Raw genomic sequence first — 20,025 nt, 5'->3', positions numbered from 1 at the left:
TGTATTGGTGAAAGGGCAGTGCAAAGCCCACTGCACATTTTAGTCCCTACGGACGTCTCTTCTAAAAGCAGAAAGCTGTTGAGATTACAGTAACTTCAATACTGAAAATGAGGGAAAATTGATTAATCTTAAAGCTTCATGAAATCTGCCTGATAAAGTAGCTGTTACATCTTTTATTGAGAAGGGAAAGGAGGAGATAAATGTTATGGGAAATAAAAAATCTTCTGGATCAGGTATCAGCTGTGTTTGAAAAGGAAGAGAACCAATTTGGTCCTACATTTCTGCTAGTACTGCTCAGAGTTAAGCAAGAGCAGATGAGAATGACTCTGTGTTTTCTTACTATACAAATGACCACAGTTTAGATCATACACAGGGAGGGTCAAAATGCAATGAGAATAGCTAACGAGATATAATTTTGATCATATATTCCTCATTATTTTAACAGCTGAGTCTGTAATCCATGATATGGTGGGGCCAGATTGGCAAGAAAGATGGTTCTACTGGAAATCACGAGCTCCAGAGCAGGTGAGATAAAGACATTTAAGACATATATACAGCATATGCTAATTCTACGTTTGCCCTAAAACTCAATTCATTTGCATAAGGACTAACTGAGCAGAAAGTGAGAGCAGGTAAGTACCCTGTCATTGTATTTACAGAGTTAAATAGGAGTTGGAAGTAGATGAATACTGGGATTTCTTCCCAATATTCTCATAGCACAATTACACTTTGTAGTGGTCACTGAGCTTGAAAGGTGAGGACAAGTAATTGACCTGTTTTTTCTTTGCTGACACCCCAACAATCCATTATTGGATTGCTTATCTCCTCGGTATATTTTTGAGAAAAGAGAAAGGTGAAATTAATTTAATGAACGGAGCTTTGGCAAATTCAAAACCTGGCACGAAAAGGACTCTTACACTTACATACATGAAAAGGACACACGGGGTTAGGACTGATGAGTGACATTTTTTCTGTAATTAGTACTTGTATATTATACAGTAGTTGATGTGTACAATTATGCTGTTTGAATGTGCAAGAAAGTGTAGTAAACCTGTGTGTGGAGAAATTGCAGAGGAAATTCGCTCTCCATTGGGGTAAGTTATAATATTGTATATTGCTGGTTGCTGTTTAAACTTTTATACTGTATACTATAAGTTTGTATTTTTATATCTATTATAACTTAAGTTAGATAAAGTTTAAAAGGATTACAACGGCAGGACAGTGGCAACCCATGTTGTGCAAATCTCGCTGAATGTGGGAGTCCTTTGATGGTTTGAGCATCCAGGGCAAATACATTTGCAGGATTCATTCGAGCTGCATTCATTCAAACTTAAAGTTACTGACCTTGTTACTCACTCTCGCATGTGATGCTCTATCACATGCGAGAGTGAAAGAGTTTTTGGAACACGCATTTGAAGAAGTGGTCATCTCACAAGCAGACAAAGTGAAAGAAAGTTAGAAGCAGTTACTCATATCAAGGTGGAAAAAGGAGTAGGAAGGAAGGCAGGGGTCCTCTGAAGGCATTGCCTAGGTACAACAAAGGAGGACAAAGGGATTAATTAAGAAAGGGAAAATAAAATATGAGAGTAAGCTGACAGGGAACATAAAAACTGACTGTAAAAGCTTTTATAGATATGTAAAGAGAAAAAGATTGATGAAGTCAAGCGTAGGTCCCTTGCAGTCAGAATCAGGGGAATTTATAATGGGAAACAAAGAAATGGCAGACCAACTAAATTCATACTTTGGTTCTGTCTTCACAAAGGAGGACACAAATAACCTCCCAGAGATGCCAGGGAACATAGGGCCTGATGAAAGGGTGGAACTGAAAGAAATCAGTATTTGTAGGGAAATGGTGTTAGGAAAATTGATGGGACTGAAGGCTGATAAATCCCCAGGGCCTCATAATCTACATCCCAGGGTACTTAAGGAAGTGGCCCTAGAAATAGTAGATGCATTGCTGGTCATCTTCCAGAACTCGATAGACTCTGGAACAGTACCCATGGATTGGAGGGTAGCTAATGTTACCCCACTATTCAAAAAAGGTGGTAGAGAAAAAGCGGGGAATTATAGACTGGTAAGCCTGACATCGGTAGTGGGGAAAATGCTAGAATCTATTGTAAAAGATGTAATAGCAGAGCACTTGGTAAGCAGTGACAGGATCGGACAAAGTCAACATGGATTTACAAAAGGTAAATCATGCTTGACTAATCTACTGGAATTTTTTGAGGATGTAACTGGTAAAATAGATAAGGGAGAACCAGTGGATGTGGTGTATTTGGACTTTCAGAAGGCTTTCGATAAGGTCCCACATAAGAGATTAGCGTGCAAAATTAAGGCACATGGGATTGGGGGCAAGGTATTGACTTGGATAGAGAACTGGTTGGCGGACAGAAAGCAGAGTTGGAATAAACGGGTCGTTTTCCGAGTGGCAGGCAGTGACTAGTGGGGTATCGCAAGGATCGGTCCTAGGACCCCAGCTGTTCACAATATATATTAATGATCTGGACGAGGGAATTGGATGTAATATCTCCAAATTTGCAGACAACACAAAGCTGGGTGGGAGGGTAAGCTGTGAGGAGGATGTCGAGAAACTCCAGTACGATTTGGACAGATTGGGTGATTGGGCAGAAACATGGCAAATGCACTATAATGTGGATAAATGTGAGGTTATCCACTTTGGTGGCAAAAACAGGAAGGCAGATTATTATTTGAATGGTAATAGATTGGGAGAAGGGGAAGTGCAAAGAGACCTGGGTGTTCTTGTGCACCAGTCGCTGAAGGTAAGCATGCAGGTGCAGCAGGCGGTTAAGAAGGCAAATGATATGTTGGCCTTCGTAGCAAGAGGGTTCGAGTACAGGAACAAGGATGTCTTGCTACAGTTGTACAGGGCCTTGGTGAGACCGCACCTTGAGTACTGTGTGCAGTTTTGGTCGCCTTACCTGAGGAAGGACGTTCTTGCCATGGAAGGAGTGCAGCGAAGATTCACCAGGCTGATACCTGGGATGGCAGGAATGACGTATGAGGAGAGATTGTGTCGATTGGGCTTATACTCACTGGAGTTTAGAAGATTGAGAGGGGATCTCATCGAAACCTATAAAATTCTGTCAGGCCTGGGCAGACTAGATGCAGGAAGGATGTTTATGATGGCCGGGGAGTCCAGAACCAGGGGTCATAGTCTAAGGATAAGGGGTAAGCCATTTAGGACTGAAATGAGGAGGAATTTCTTCACCCAGAGAGTGGTGAACCTGTGGAATTCTCTGCCACAGAGGGCGGTGGAGGCCAGTACATTAAATATATTCAAAAAGGAGTTGGATATATTTCTTAAGACTAAAGGGATCAAGGGATATGGGGAGAAGGCAGGGACAGGGTACTGAATTTGGATGATCAGCCATGATCTCATTGAATGGCGGAGCAGGCTCGAAGGGCCGAATGGCCTACTCCTGCTCCTATCTTCTATGTTTCTATGTAAATACTTGTTCCAAGGGCAGCAACTTGGTTTGGGGGGCGGGGGGGGGGGGTGGTGTGGGGGTGGGGGTGGATGGTTGTAGCCACCCAACAATGTCGTAGCATCTTAAATAAAAGTTGTTGCCAAAAAGCAGAGATGAATGCAGTGGTAGTGAGTGTTGTCGTTGGTAGTTTCTGTAACTGAACGAGAGTTCCAGGTGCCAGGGTAAGGGTGCAAGCGCAGATGCTTTTCGAGTGGGCGGGGCATCAGCCAGAAGTCATGATTCGTGTCAGAACAAATGACTTAGGAAAGAATAGGATTCAGGTTCTGCAAAAAGAGTTCCAGAAATTAGGAGGTAGATTAAAGAAGCAGGGTGTCAAAGATCATTATTGGCCCGTATTTTCCAGGGCCAATGTGTGCATACACACCCGTAAGGGGCCTGCAAATTCTGGGTTTTAGCGCGCAAAGCTTATGCGCGAAAACCCGGAACTTGCGATCTGTGAGGAATCTTATTGACAGATCGTACCCATCCCTGGGAAAAGGGCATTCGTGGGTGGAGAGTTATTTGCACAACTACTGCCCAGTGAATGCCAGTGAAATTTTTACGCCTGGTAAAAGCAGGCATAAGGCCTGCTTTTACCAGCGTAAGAGTTTAAAGGAATATAAAAATAATTTTTGTTCAATTATTTAAACATTAAAATACCTATAAAATAAGTTACGGTTATTTTTAGCCGCTTTAAAATGTTTACATTCATTTTTCAAAAAATTACATTTTTGTTTTAAATGTTTATTCAATTATATTTTAATTAATTTTAAGTATGTAATTTAAAATTTTTTATTTGGTATGTAAATGTGTTTTTTTTATGTGATCCCCATTCTTTCATTGGTTGATTCCCTTTTTTCATTGGTTGGGCCAGCCCACATGATCCCAGGGGCGCTTGCGAACCGCCTGCCCCCCTGGGATACATGGGCCTCCATGCAAGCCTTTGCGTAGCGGCCCAGGAGTGCGAGTCTCCATGGATCCCGAGGTACCAAGTGGGTGCGAATTTTATTTGCGGATCGGAGGCATTTCCCCGCGGGACGCCTCCGACTGCAAATTCAGGCCCAATATATCTCAGGATTACTACCAATGCCATCTGCTGGACAATTCGGGAACAGCCAGGTTATGCGTGTAAATGCATTACTAGAGATGTGGGCCCAGATCCAGATTTTGCGGTCAGCGGCGAACGAACGGCGCTTGCCGTTTATTACGCTTATGCTTGCCTGCAGAACTTCTGTGGACGTTTTGACTGAGATTTGTGGTTATCAGAGTCAAAGCAGCATGGCGCCCTTTACAGGGGATCTGGGACCTGTGTGAATAGGGCAAGCAACTGTGTGTCTCCTCAACCAGTCAGATTGAAGAATCCTTACTGAGGCACGCAGTCTAAACCAGGAAGTATGAGTTAGAATATTTAATTCAGTGTCAAATCATGTACAGAAAGCTAAATAAAGAGAACGAAAGAAAGATGGGATTAAGAGTGAAAGATAAGAGACAAAAAGAAAAAGTAAAAAAAAAAAAAATTTAATTTTCAAAAGCACCCAACAATGATTAATATCTGAAGGAATGAGACTGCACACTTGTAAAATACATTTTCAGTGCCAGAGAGGTTGTTTGGCAGTAATTAAGACTTAGCATGCCGTTGAAAGTTCACTTACACTTGAATGGACAAGCCCTAACCTTTTCTGGCATGTTTAGTGGATATCTAGTGGTTAGGTAGCACAACTTCACGCCCTTTGTGTGCTTGAATGCCGAGTCTCTCGGTGAGGTACCAGTGTAGCGAAGCTTGTGGAGGCAAATCAGACAGCAACTTCCTGATTTCGTGTTAACTAGGCATGTGCGGATGCCGGAGGTTGCTGTCCGATTTATTCCTTAATAATGGTGAGCGCTGATAGCCTCACCGTTATTCTTACCGCAAAATCCGGGCTGTGGTGTGAGAGAGAAGGTTTGGATTCTTAAAGTGTTGGGACCAGGAGCTGTACCAACAGGATGGCCTACATCTAAACAGAGCTAGAACCGATATCCTCATGGGAAGATTAATGGGAGCTGCGGGAGGAAGTTTAAATGAATATGACAGAGGCGAGCGGAAAAGCAAAGAAGTGAGAAATATTTAAATGAGAAGAAAGGGCTGATGCGCTATCAATTACTCATAAAAGACTGAGAGTTAAGAGAGTAACTAAAGGCTTTTATTAACAAAAGAATGAATGTCTGCCTCGAGTGGTCGACCGGTCCAGAAATACAAAGAGCTGGGGAGCAGTCACCTTTATACTGGGACTTGTGGGAGGAGTCAGCCGAGGCATGTCCAGGCATGTACACAGTGGAATACAAACAGTGGTTTACCACAAGGGCGTGTACCACAATTTGCTGAATAGGGAGATTAAATCAAATTTGATATTTTTTTTAAAAAGCATTTAGCACTTACGAGTCATGTAATTTAAAAAGCCAGCAGAAATGTAAACAATATAGGAAAGCTATAGAACATGAGATTAGAAAGACTAAGGCCTCAATTTTCATTGGGCCGTGAGGCGGGCTTTTAGGCATGCTGGGGGTTGCGACCCCCCCCCCCGGATCCCGCCTCCACACCATTTTAACCTAGGTGTGTCTGATTGACCCAAATCAGTCCCCCCCTGCAACAGGTGGGACTGGTCTTTAGGGCCCTTAAACAGCACTGATTGGCCTTTATAATCCCATTTTAACAGGCCATTGCCTGTTTAACCCTTTTCCCATGTAAAACGCGCCTGGTGGGGATGACTCCTGTGAATCCTGGCGTGAACACTATTGGCTTGCTGACTATCAGCTGCAGGTCCAACATTAAAGAGGATATTTGATCAGTCATCATTTGCAGGTGGCAGGACTTTGTTGTCTCAGGTCTGGGGCAACTTTTACCAGGCCTAACCACACCTGTGGAAGGTTGGAGCCTCACACACTTCTCCAGTGTGACCTCCTGCGAGACCTCTCTCGCCACCCTCACTCAGCGCTTCCTCAACTGAGGCACCTACCAGAAGCATGGGAGGCCTTTTTTTCCTTCCCCTCTTGGCATTAGAGGACCTCCAGCCCCATTTGCGAAATGACACACGCCACAACTGCAGAAGTTGCCATCAGAATTTTTATGAGAAACACACAACTGATGGCATTTCCACAAAATACACAGCATTTCACCCAAGTGACTACCCTTGTGACTATTTGTGCTTTATTTTCCTCTTACGCATGCTTCTACTTAGTGGTTCCCCTGTGGCTTCAGCAGATGTGGAGGCCCCTTGCTCACTTTCCTGCTGCTCCTGTCTCGACACCTTTGGCAGGCGTCCTCTGGGGTTGCGAGCCTGTGAGGGCTTGTCAACAGTCTGCTGCTCCTGCGGCTGTGCAGGGGTTGAGACGTCTATCTCACTTGGGTGTGGACTCTGGTGGGGCTCTGACCGAGGGCTCTGCAGTGGCATGGAAGTGTGAGCGCTTGGAGAGGAGCCCCCACTTCCTTGAGGTCTGCCACCAACCTCCCTCTCATGGATCAGGTCCCCCTCAGTGCCTGCAGGTGGCTTCAGAGCAGCTTGCTGCACATCAGGGGGGCCATGGGGACCCGTATCTGCAATGGCAGTCCTACTCAGAAGGACTTCCATGAAGGTCTGGTTTGTCTGTTCAATAGATGTCATTCTATTCTGAACACTCACCATGTTTTCCATACCCTGGCGACTAACCTCCTCCATGGCCGTAGCCCTCCTCTCCTCTACCGTAGCCAGCCTTACCACGGAGGCAGCAATTATTTCCACGTAGGTAGCCATCCTTTCCGTGGTGATGCGTTCATGCGCCAATGACTCCACAAAGGCTCTGCTCATGTTCGCTATGGACTCCTCCATTCGCTCCACACGCGCAGCGACCCTAGAGACAAAACCTGCCAGAGACTCCTGCATCTGTGCCTGGAGTTCCATCACCTCTGATCTTACGGATGGACACAGAGGCAGAGGGTCGGCATGCAGCTGAGTCAAGCTGGCAGAGTCCTGCGCCCTCCGATGAGGACTCTCCACTGCTGTCCCTGTCTCCACAATCTGCTGATGCTCACTTGTGAGCTGTGATACACCAGGTGACTACTCTATGTCCCGAAGGTCCCACCGAGGTGTGAGTGTCTATGCTGGTGCTGGGTGCGCTTATTTCTGCTGACGCTGCGCCCTCAGAGGTTGCAGATTCCTCTGAGGAGTCTGGCTGCTCAGGCTCTTCCTCCTGCACAGTGGGGACGGGGGCTCTCGATGGTCCTGTGGGGGAGTCAAGGAATAAGTTAGAGATGTGATGCCAAGGTTACATGCACATTGCATTTTGCAGATGATCATAAGTCCATATGATGTAGCTTCAGAATCATTATCAGCGACTCATGCAATGCCAAAGAGAGAGATGGAAAACTATTCTGTCACCAGCTTGCGGGGATGCTCCTGCCTGTCCTTCCCCAACGTCCACATCTCGGTCAGCCCCGGCACTCTCCAGGACGCCTTCCTCCCAGGGGGTGAGCTGGGCTAATGAGGGTGGCCTTCCTCCTGTCCTGGCTCGCTCTCTCCTGTTGTGAGCTCTCTTTTCCTGCAATGAGGGAGACAAGTGGAGGTTGAGTGAGAATGAAGGAGTGCGTGCAGAGATTGCATAGCATAGATACTTAGAAGGAGACAGATGGAGTGAGGTTGCAATACCAAGGGCCCTCCCTGTGTGCTGTCAGTTGTGTTCAAAGCATCAGAGTGAGAGGGGGTGTGAGGGCTGCATGGTGGCATAATTCTGTGAATGTGAGCATAGAGAGAGAGGGAATGGGTAAGGGTGCATGGATGTGAGTGTCTAGTGGGATGTGCAGGAAGAGATTGCTAAAGCTGAGTGCTGGTGAGGAAAGGCAATGGGGATCAGATTGAGGGTGATGGAAACACCATACAGTACTTACTTTTCCAGTGCGAAGAAGGTCATGGAATCTTTTCCTGCACTGCAACCACGTTCTTCGTGTGAGCTCCAAGCAGTTGACTTGACCTGCCACCTGTAGCCACACAGCCTTGGTCTGGCAGGGAGGCCTCTTCTTCCCTGAAGAAGGAAAGAGGACTACCTGTGGGCCCTAGCACCATCCAGCAATGGCTGTAGTGAAGCCTCATCAAATTGGGGCGCAGATCTGGCCCTCCCGCTGGCTGTTCCTCCTGCAGGCTCCTGTGCCATCTTAATGTTGAAGGCTGGAAGCCTGCAGAGGAAACAAGGCTTGCTGTGTAGCTTAAAAGCAGCAGCAATGATGACGTCATATTCTGCGACTTTCTGACTGGAAATATTCAATTGCCAAGGCTTCCCACACGCTGGAAATCAATTGGCCAATTGTGTTAAATTTGCATCAATGTCACAGACCCATTTACAATCATGTCGGAATCACTAAATTCGGGGAACTCGCCAATTCCCCGCACCTGAGATAAAATCGACCCCTAAGTGTGTGTATGAGAAAACATTAACAAAAAACTTGAAAGGCAATAAGGCTTTTTATCAGCACATTAGTAATCAAAGGATAGTTAAGGTAGGACTCGGGCTGCTAAGAGATGAAGTCAGAAAGCATGTAGAGGATAGTGAGTGAATGGCAGAGATACTGAGTAAGTAATTTGTATCAGGAGATATGTATTGAGATCATAGAATCACCAGAGGGTGGGTGTAGAACAGTTCAGGGAAGTTGTCATTCCAGAGGAGATGATACTAAAGAACTTACTCGAATTTAAGACAGACAGCTAATTGGGATCTGATGGTTTGCATCCAACGATCCTGAAGGAAGCTAAGGAAGAAATAGCAGAGGTTCTGAATATAATTCTGTGGAACGGTAAATTGCCAGAAAACTTGAGAGAAGCAGAGGTGGCGCCCGTCTGGAGGAAAAGGGACGGGGATAAGCCAGGAAATTATAGACCAGTTAGTCTTACTTCATCTTTTAAACTGCTAGGGGGAAAAATTGGGTTGGTTTGTGCCTCTTATTCGCGTCCCCGTGGGGGGCAAATCCCCTAGCATCTGGGCGTGGAGCCGCTAACACCTGCAAAATTCAGCGGGAAGTTAACGCGGTGGTAGCCGGTAGCGCCGCGTCATCACCGTGCGCAGCGCCCTGGCCGCAAACTTCTCTTGCGCCCCCTGACCTATCGCCGGACTGTTGTAGGAAAAATGATTCCTCGGAAACTAGACTTTGAGTAAGAGAGACAACTTTATTAAATGACAGAGCTCTGGGAGAAGCGTCTGCAACCACACGGTCTGCGAGAGCACCTTCTCCCCGATTGTAGTACGTGCCGAGCTTATATACAATTCCAAGAAGTTGGTTTTAGATCATTTACATTCATCCAATCAATTCGTTTATTAGCGCATATCGTTATTTTCCTCCAGTCAGGAGTTTACACACTCGTGTTGCCAATTCTGCCTCTTCAGGTCTTCATTCCGTCTTGTTCCCCGGCGGAATGTGATTAGTTCGATAATAGGATACAAGTGATTAGTTCGATGATAGGATACCAGTGAACCTTGTTAGTCCTCAGTGATTCAATTAGTCCCAGTCAGGACACGAGATGAACTTTGTTCCAGCCATGCGTAAGCGTGGCATGTCTCACTGTGCAGTGATTCAATTAGTCCCAGTTAGTGAATTTGTTGTTTGTGTCTTTTCCAGCAAAATCTTGTCCAGCAAAATTTTATTCTAACAATCCCTCCTCTTGGTCCTGGAGCACGATTCATTTGCTCCCAGATGACCATCCTCGGTCCCCCTTTCGTCGGTGCTTACAGCCACTGGTTATGTCCGGGGGTTCGGTTGTTCCTTCGACAGCGTCGTATTGGTGTTCTTCGTCCCTTGGTAGCAGGTTGGTGTGTTCCTCCTCGATCGAGGCGATCGGCATCACGGTTTTCATAGCAGTTTGGCAACACAACTTTATAAGGCTCAGCGCACAACACATCAGCATACAAATTACAACTATTATTATTCCTTGCATCATCCACGCTCCCCACCCGGTTTTCCCTAGCAACCAATCAAGCCATCCTGTGCTTGTGGGTTGATGGAGCTTCTTTATTTCTTCTTGGATATGATTTGCTAGGCTCGTGATATTCTCGGAGCTATCTGGGACATATGTACAGCAGTCTGTCCCGATCAGGGCACAGGTGCCTCCTTGCGCCGCCAACAGATAATCTAGGGCTATCCTATTCTGTAAGGCGGTGGTCCGGATCGCCACCATTTCGGCACTCATTTCTCTCAGGGACTCAGCCGTATCGTTGGCTATTTGTTCGAGCACTGCTGCCATGTTTATGGATTCCCTTGCTATTTTTCCTGTTCCGTACCAGGGGAATGCTATAGCCCAGAATCTTTCGGTTTCCGTAATAGCTCTCTTAACACGCTTGGCTGGTTGCCATAACGACTGGTACCCGTAGTGGTGGGTTAGGGAGGATAAATAATGGATGTATGGTACTACGTATCCTATATAGCATGACCCAGTCCAGGTTCGTGGAAGCCATGGATACGCCTTATATCCGCAAATGAAATAGGTATTATTATAGGCCTCAAATTTGTTCCAAAGTTGGTACATGATCCCAAGTATTCCCCTCCAGGGTAGATTGCTAGTCCGGTTTAGCACTTCGGATAAATTAAACGTTCCCACGTAGGGCCATTCTCGGGCACCTGGTGGTTTAGTACTGGTTTTGGTTAAAGTGTAATTATACTTGCACTTACTCCATCCAACCACTAACCCTGTCTCGTCATAGTTTACCAAGCAGACTTCCCCCTCTGCATTGTTTAATTTTCCCCCTGTGCTGACTAATAGCTCTTCTGGATACCTTCGATTATCGTACTGGGGATGAAACCATCCTTTAAAGTTCGTGGGTTATACCCTGCCTGTTTCCACTCATGTTCCAGCTGATCTGGATTCAAGCTATTTTGGGTTTGTATGGTATCCTCCTTATTCCAGGTGGTATTAGAGTATAATAACCACCCTACCATCTCCTCTACCTTAAAGGGGATAGGCCTTAATGGGATTCCTCCCCCCGTATGGGTGGGCACATGGGCGCACACCCAGCAGGAGCTTTGGCCCATTTTTTTTCGCATAGACATATGACATATACAGAAAGGTATTTACATGCAATCCTCTCTCTTTACGTAAATGGGGTACCGCGCTTCCCGTGACAATATGAAATAACGCCATTACCCATAATACTCTAAACATGATTAATATATCACTACAGTCCAGTCTTTACAGGAATTTTATGACAAAGGGTATGCAGATCACCTTTTAAACAGATTCAGAAAGTAGCCAGTCAGTTGTCTTTATATACTTTCAATTGTGTCCAATGCTTCCATACTCCTTTACCCCTTATGTCTAGACAGGCACAGGTATCCCCACTGATTATGATTTCATATGGCCCACTCCATTTTGGGGCGAACCCTGGTTTGCTGGGCAGAGTTTTCACCATGACTTTACTACCCGCTGAGGGAACATAAGCCGTCATTGTGAGCTCTTGTGCCCGATCCTTGTCCTCCTGATTATCGCGGACATTCTTTCGCATCTCCTTTAACTGAGTGCTAAGTTCCAGAACGTATCGTTTTAGTCTATCTTTTAAAGGGCCTACATCGGCTCCACCTGTTATGATGCCTTCTGGCAATTGCATCGCCCTTCCTGTCATCAATTCATAAGGGGTCAAGCCTGTCGTTCGGTTTTCAGTGGCTCGCAGCTTCATTAGGATAATGGGCAATACTTCAGTCCAGGTTTTCCCCGACGTCTGCATTGCCTTTGCCAATGCATTTTTAAGGGTTCGGTTCATTCGTTCCACCATGCCCGAACTTTGAGGGTGGTATGGGATGTGGAATTTTTGTTTAATTCCCATTAATTGGCATACCGTTTTTATGACACTCCCGGTAAAGTGGGTACCTTGATCAGAGTCCATTTGAATTGGTATTCCCCACCTGGGGATTACTTCTTCAGCTAAGACTCTGGCAACCGTCAAAGCGGTGCAATTTCGCATGGGGAAAGCCTCTACCCAGCGGGTGAATTGGTCTATGACCACGAGGCAGTAGGTTTTGCCGTGTGACGGTGGAAGGGGACCTGTGAAGTCTATCTGTATATGCTCCCAGGGCCCTCGCGGCCTTGGTTGATGTCCCATTTTGACTTTTATGGGTCGCCCGGGGTTATACTGCGCACAGGTGATACATCGATGGCAGTATCTCGCGATATCGCTTCCCATCCCCTTCCACCACCATTCTTTGCTGAGGCTTCCCATCATCGCTTCTCTCCCTGAGTGTACAAGCCCATGGTGGAGTTCTAATAGCGTATTTTGAATGCACTTGGGGACCATTACCCTGTTGTCCTTTCGCCAGACATTATCGCTTCCCCGCTTTGCGCCTTGTTCTTCCCACGTACCTTTTTCGACGTCGGGGGTGTCCTCATGGAGTTCGTCAATACTTATCTCGTCCTCGGAGCTGCTCACAGCGGCTATTGGTACTTCTTCGATCCTTTCTTGCTCTAGCGCCCTTTGTGCTGCTTGGTCCGCAGCCTGGTTCCCCTGGTGATTTAACCAGTCCGGGCTAGTCCGGTCCGGTTCCCTCTGATGCGCCTTAATCTTAATTACTGCTACCTGTTGGGGTTTGTCGCTAGCTTCTAGGAGGGCTTCTATCCTCAGCTGGTGTTTTATAGGATTACCTCCCGTAGTAATGAATCCCCTCCTACCCCATGCAGTCATATAATCGTGGACCACCCCAAAGGCATACCTACTATCTGTGTAAATGTTCACGATTTTATTCTCTGACAACTCTAGTGCCCTGGTGAGAGCCACTAGCTCTGCCACTTGGGCCGATAGGCCTCCATCAATCCGTCCTGACTCGACGGTTTTTAATTCGCCATTAACCACCGCCCACCCTGTTCGGGGCAGCCCATCTATATACTTGCGTGAACCATCTACGTACAACGTCTCTTCCGCTGTCGCTAAAGGGGTGTCTTTTATCCTATCTTCTTCCAGGTTCATATCTACGTCCCCACAGTTGTGGGGCTCCCCAGTTCCCAGTATTCCTTCTGCCGGGTTCTCCCCTGTGTCTCTAACAATGGTTACTGCTTTACTCGGAGGGAGGAGGACGGCCTCCCACTTGGCACGTCTCATGTTCGAGACGGATCTTAATTTCCCGGTATTCAGCATCTCTACCAGAGTGTGTTTAGTGTGCAATATAATGTTTCCTGTCATTACTTCCGACTTGAAGGGGAAGTCATGTTTGACAAATTTGCTTGAGTTTTTTGAGGAAGTAACATACAGGGTGGATAAAGGGGAACCAGTGGACGTAGTGTATTTAGACTTCCAAAAGGCATTTGACAAGGTGCCACACAAAAGATTATTGCTCAAGATAAAAAATCACGGGATTGGGGGTAATATTCTGGCGTGGGTGGAGGATTGGCTCTCTAACAGAAAGCAGAGAGTTGGGATAAATGGTTCGTTCTCAGATTGGCAACCAGTAACTAGTGGTGTTCCGCAGGGGTCAGTGCTGGGTCCCCAACTCTTTACAATCTATATTAACGATTTGGAGGAGGGGACCGAGTGTAACATATCAAAGTTTGCAGATGATACAAAGATGGGACGGAAAGTAGTGAGTGAGGAGGACATAAAAAACCTGCAAAGGGACATAGACAGGCTAAGTAAGTGGGCAGAGATTTGGCAGATGGAATACAATACTGGAAAGTGTGAGGTTATGCACTTTGGCAGGAAAAATCGTAGAGCAAGTTATTATCTTAATGGCAAGAAACTGGAAAGTACTGTAGTACAAAGGGATCTGGGGGTCCTGGTGCACGAAACTCAAAAAGTTAGTATGCAGGTGCAGCAAGTGATTAAGAAGGCCAATGGAATGTTGGCTTTTATTGCTAGGGGGATGGAATATAAAAACAGGGAGGTATTGCTGCAGTTGTACAAGGTATTGGTGAGACCGCACCTGGAATACTGCATACAGTTTTGGTGTCCATACTTAAGAAAAGACATACTTGCTCTCGAGTCAGTACAAAGAAGGTTCACTCGGTTAATCCCGGGGATGAGGGGGTGGTCATATGAGGAGAGGTTGAGTAGATTGGGACTCTACTCATTGGAGTTCAGAAGAATGAGAGGCGATCTTATTGAAACATATAAGATTGTGAAGGGGCTTGATCGGGTGGATGCGGTGAGGATGTTCCCAATGATGGGTGAAACTAGAACTAGGGGGCATAATCTTAAAATAAGGGGCTGCTCATTCAAAACTGAGATGAGGAGAAACTTCTTCACTCAGAGGGTGGTAGGTTTGTGGAATTTGCTGCCCCAGAAAGCTGTGGAAGCTACATCATTAAATAAAGTTAAAACAGAAATAGATAGTTTCCTAGAAGTAAAGGGAATTAAGGGTTACGGGGAGCGGGCAGGAAATTGGACATGAGTCTAGGTTCGGAATGGTCATGGCCCTGTGGGTAGTGGAGTGGGCCCAGGGGCCGTGTAGCCTTGTTCTGCACCTACTGTGTTCTAATTCTGTGTTAGATTTCAGGAGATGGTTTTATTCCTGTTCCTGGCTGGGGTGGAGATCGCCTTTACAGAAGGTAAGTACTGTAGAAAATATAGGGACAGAGTGATCTCCTGGAAGAATTTCGATTGCCTAGATGGGTCGGAGAGGAATTTCCCAGATTTTTTTCTCCCAAATTGGCCATTGGGTCTTTATCTGGTTTTTCGCCTCTCCCGGGAGATCACATGGGTTCGGGTGGCTGCAGAGTGATAGAAGATTTGAGGTTAGGATCAGATCAGCCATGATCTTATTGAATGGTGGAGCAGGCTCGAGGGGCCGATTGGCCTACTCCTGCTCCTATTTCTTATGTTCACTAACCTTTACTGCCCAAGCCGCACAATCCAATGCAGCTATGCACCGGGAGAGCCCTGTGACTACCGGTCCCTCCGCTGTGGAATAGTAGGCGATGGGCCTTCTTTTATCCCCATGATCCTGTGTAACTACTGCTGTGTAAAACCCTTCTTCATTGTTGCAATGTATGTGGAAGTCCTTACTCATATCTGGCAGTCCTAGCCCTGGGGCTGATACTAGCTCAGACTTTAGTTGAGTATAAGCTTCCTCTTGTTCCGGTCCCCAATCTATCGGTTCCAACGCGGGTTTACCCCTTTTCACTAATCTTTGTATAGGTTCTGCTAATTTAGCGAACCCCGGGATAAAATTTCGACTGTAATTAAAGAGCCCCAGTACCTTCCTGACTCCGCGTACTGTTACGGGTCTCGGCATGCCCTGGACAGCGTGTTTCCTGTCCTGTGGCATTTCTTTAAGTCCTTGGGAGATTAGATGTCCCAGGTATAGGACCTGAGTTTTTCCTATCTGTGCTTTTTTAGGGCTTACCTTGAGGCCAGCCATCTCTAGGGCCCTTAGTACTAAATATAGGGTTGCCAGATGGTCTGCCTTCGTTTCCGAGGCTATTAGTATGTCGTCGACGTACTGCAAAATAGTGCTTCCTTTAGGTACTTCTATCTGTTTTAGGATATCACTCATGACGCGGTGAAAAATAGCTGGGCTATTATGGAATCCCTGTGGCAATCGGGTCCACGTATATTGTTTATCCCCTACTGTGAATGCAAATTTCTCTCGTGATTCCGGATCTAATGGGAGTGCCCAGAATCCGTTAGCTATGTCTAAAACGGTGAATATCTTCTGTTCAGGGGATAGCCCATTCAAAATTGTTGAGGGGCTGGCAACGATGGGGTGTAATTTAGGAGTGACCCTGTTGAGGGCCGTATAGTCAACCTATAGCTCCCATCAGGTTTCTCTACTGGCCATGTGGGGGAATTAGTAGTGCACGTGGTTTCCCTCAGGATACCCCTTTCTACAAGCCCCTTCACTATGTCCACGACTGCCTTCCTGGCCTCTGCCTTTGTCTGTTTAGTCAACCAGCTTCTCTGGAGTTCTAAAGTCTGTGACACATCCCAACCGTCTTTCTGCATCTTCTTAATTAACGACTGTCGGTTTGTCATATAAGAATATGTGAGGGAGCCCGAAGGTCCCCTCTTAACTTCCTCACCTGACATCGCCGCTGCTTCACCGATCGTTCCTTCGTGTCTGGAGATCTGTTCCTTAGAGAGCCCCCCTATTCTTTCCTTCCGAGAATACCTGAGCTTCTTGTCGCACTCTATGCCAGCGTTCTCAGAGGTCCGGGTTTGTCTTTCTCTCAAAACTGCCCGGACGTGTAACGCTTGCTTGTTGGACGGGGTTTCTACCCCTCCCCGGTGTCTGTTTACCTGATCAGGGTCCTACAACACCGACACTAATAATCTCCTAGTTCACTTAGCAACATGATATAATGCAGAAAAATGTTAACTGTACTCGACTATATCACGACTTTAGAACACCTTGGAGTCTCGGCACCTACTTCATGGTCCTGGCCTTCGCGTGGGGCATTTGCCCTCTTAACAACCGGCCTGAGGCTAGGTGTCTGAGACAAGTGTCCTCCTGGTCCGAGGTTTTTCTTAGTTACTATTACACAAATACAAATACACAAATACAAATCAAGTAGTGTCTCTTACCCACTCAGCCTGTGTCCCAGATTCGTTTTGGTGCCGCTTCGCCGTTCAGTCGCCTTGTCGAGTGTCTCTGATTTATGGGCGGTCAAAAATCTGACTACTCACCCTGGTCACTGATTCGAACGACTGTTCAGCTCCGTGGCACCCTGCTCGCAGCGCCAATTTGTTGTAGGAAAAATGATTCCTCGGAAACTAGACTTTGAGTAAGAGAGACAACTTTATTAAATGACAGAGCTCTGGGAGAAGCGTCTGCAACCACGCGGTCTGCGAGAGCACCTTCTCCCCGATTGTAGTACGTGCCGAGCTTATATACAATTCCAAGAAGTTGGTTTTAGATCATTTACATTCATCCAATCAATTCGTTTATTAGCGCATATCGTTATTTTCCTCCAGTCAGGAGTTTACACACTTGTGTTGCCAATTCTGCCTCTTCAGGTCTTCGTTCCTTCTTGTTCCCTGGCGGAATGTGATTAGTTCGATAATAGGATACAAGTGATTAGTTTGGTGATAGGATACCAGTGAACCATGTTAGTCCTCAGTGATTCAATTAGTCCCAGTCAGGACACGAGATGAACTTTGTTCCAGCCATGCGTAAGCGTGGCATGTCTCACTGTGCAGTGATTCAATTAGTCCCAGTCAGCGAATTTGTTGTTTGTGTCTTTTCCAGCAAAATCTTGTCCAGCAAAATTTTATTCTAACAGGACGATATGTTTTTGCAGCAGCGGCGGTGCTACTTAAAGGGCAAGTGTCGGGCGGCCATTTTTATTTGTGTAGGCCGCGATCGCTCAGCCTGGCACTCCTCCTGAGTGCCGGGCAGTTTTCACGGCACTACACCTGCCGGTGGTCCAGCAGGGCCCCGGTGTGTGCGCAGCGCTAGGCCCCTCCCCTTTAATCAGGGGAGGAGGCCTGCAATGATGCGGCTCTATGTGCCGCCGTGCATGGCGCTGTTGCACGTAGCGCCATGAAATTCAGTAGTAGCGTCCAAAGCAGGAGGTGGAGTGCTTTCCAGTATTGCCCCACCTGCTCGGGGTGCTACTACTGAATTAATGGCGAAAGGGCGCTAAACGTTAGCCCCCCAAAATAGGTGCCACCCAATTTTTCCCCCCCCTAGAGTCTATAATACAAGATGAAATTACTAAGCAGGCAGAGAAACTTGAGTTACACAGGACCAGTCAGCACAGATTTTTAAAAGGCAGGTTGCGCTCAACTAACATTATAAAATTGCTTCAAGAAATGGCAGGGAGGATAAATAAAGTGCAGTGAGTGTGATTTATATTGATTTTCAAAAGCATTTGATACGGTACCATATAGGAGACATGACAAAGATAATGGCACATGGAATTAAGCGGAGTAAAGGGACAGTTGGAGATCAGAAAGTAAAGGGTGGGAGTAAAAGGATGTTTCTCATACTAGAAGCAGATGGTGAGTGTGATCCTTAGGGGTCTGTGTTGATGACTATCTGAATTTAGGCATTAGAGAAACAATATCAAAATTGGGTGTATGGCAGATTGTGATGAGGATTATAAAAGCATGCAGGAGCACTTAAGCTAGCAAGATGGGTAGATAAGAGACGGGTGTAATTTTGGAGGTAAGAATCAGGAGAGGAAATATATTCAAGTGGTAAGATTTTTAATGGAATCGGAGGAGAAAAGAAACCGTTCTGTGCAGGTACAGAGGTCGTTAAGAATGGCAGCACAAATAGATGGGGCCGCTAAAAAGTTAAACAGGATCCTTGTTTTGGTATCTGGAGGCATTGCAGACATGAGCAAAGAGGTCATTTTAAACTTGTACAAAATCTTAGACCACAGTTCAAGTATTGTGCGCAGTTTTGGGCGCCCCATTATATGAAGGATATAAAAATATTGGAAATGGTGCAGTGCAGATTAATTAGGATATCACCATGAATAAGGGGGATTAAGCTATGGAAAGAGACTTGAGAAGTTGGGGCTTTTTCCATTAAAGCAGAGAAAGTTAAAGATGAACTGATAGAGGACTTTAAGATTATGAATAGCTTTGTTGAGGTAAATGCTAGATTGTTTCCACTGGTCAGTGAGATGATAATGAGAGGGTACAAATTTATGGGCTGACGAGAACCTCTGCCCCAGTCAGGGAAAGTTTATGGGAGTGAAATTGGGTGCCTTTGCGCCCCCAGGGTGCTAACAGGGCGCAAATAGCTTTGCGACCGGGTGCGACGCTGACATCGACTCCCGCCATATTCGGCAGGAGTTTTGCGGCGGTGCTATGGCATTACACCCCGATCTTCTTCGCCTGGAGATCGCGACATCATCGCCCCGGTAGCACCCCGGACCCGAAATTGACTTCTGCCCCCTGCAGCAGCGCCGGTTAAAAACACAGACAACTGCAGGAGGTATGAATCGAGTAGCTAGCCGCTTCGGGGCGATGATTAAAGGCGAGGTGGCCGAGGTAAGTGGGGGGGGAATACTTACCTTTCCTGTTCTATTTTTTTTGCGGGTTCCTGCCCGCGATCGATCAGCCCGGTACTCTGCATGAGTGCCGGACTGATTGCGTGGGATCGCGGCTGCCTTGGTGGTCCAGGTAAGTAATTTTTAAATTGCAGAGCCTGCAGCGATGGCCCTTCCCTTTAAGGGAGAAAAGGAGCCTTTGAACGCAGCAGCGTTGCACGGCCCAGTGTACAGCGCTGCTGAAGTCTCCGCCCCGCTCTCCAATGTTAGCGCCCTAAGAAGGAAGTGGATTGCTTGATTTAGCGCTCCACTTCCCTCTTGGGGCACTAAAACTCAATTTCGTGGTCACTGCCGCTAATTACCGCCGGACACGAAAGTTAGCGCCCCAAAATGGTTGATACTGAATTTTTCGCCCTTTATCTTTGTTAAGTAAAAGGACCATCAAAATGACATAGCGACGTATGTTATTTATTTTTGTAAAAATACGTGAACAGAAGTTATACTGATCGTATCAAGTGTTTCTCATCATACTTGGCATTCTGTATGGTTTTAGCTATGGTGGAATGAAGCAGCTTTCGAATCAAACTGAACGTTGTCTTGCCTAATGTTACCTCGGTCCATCT

The 20,025-nt window shown here is 46.3% G+C and overlaps 1 protein-coding gene across 14 annotated transcripts in view; it reads left to right on the top strand.

Moving 5' to 3' along the window:
• The window catches only part of opa1 (OPA1 mitochondrial dynamin like GTPase), a 152,834-nt gene that overhangs the window by 87,604 nt on the left and 45,205 nt on the right, over positions 1-20,025 (top strand). For all 14 annotated transcript variants that reach the window (XM_085990237.1, XM_085990238.1, XM_085990244.1 and 11 more), the window contains one exon: positions 446-525. In XM_085990237.1, coding sequence (XP_085846363.1) covers positions 446-525 — 80 coding nt within the window. The remainder of the gene's footprint in view (positions 1-445; positions 526-20,025) is intronic.

This window comes from Somniosus microcephalus, chromosome 6, assembly GCF_052327205.1.
Source record: "Somniosus microcephalus isolate GS21.2 chromosome 6, FLI_Smic_1.0, whole genome shotgun sequence".
In the NCBI taxonomy this organism is placed as follows: domain Eukaryota; kingdom Metazoa; phylum Chordata; class Chondrichthyes; order Squaliformes; family Somniosidae; genus Somniosus; species Somniosus microcephalus.
This window is presented reverse-complemented; position numbering and strand designations above follow the sequence as displayed.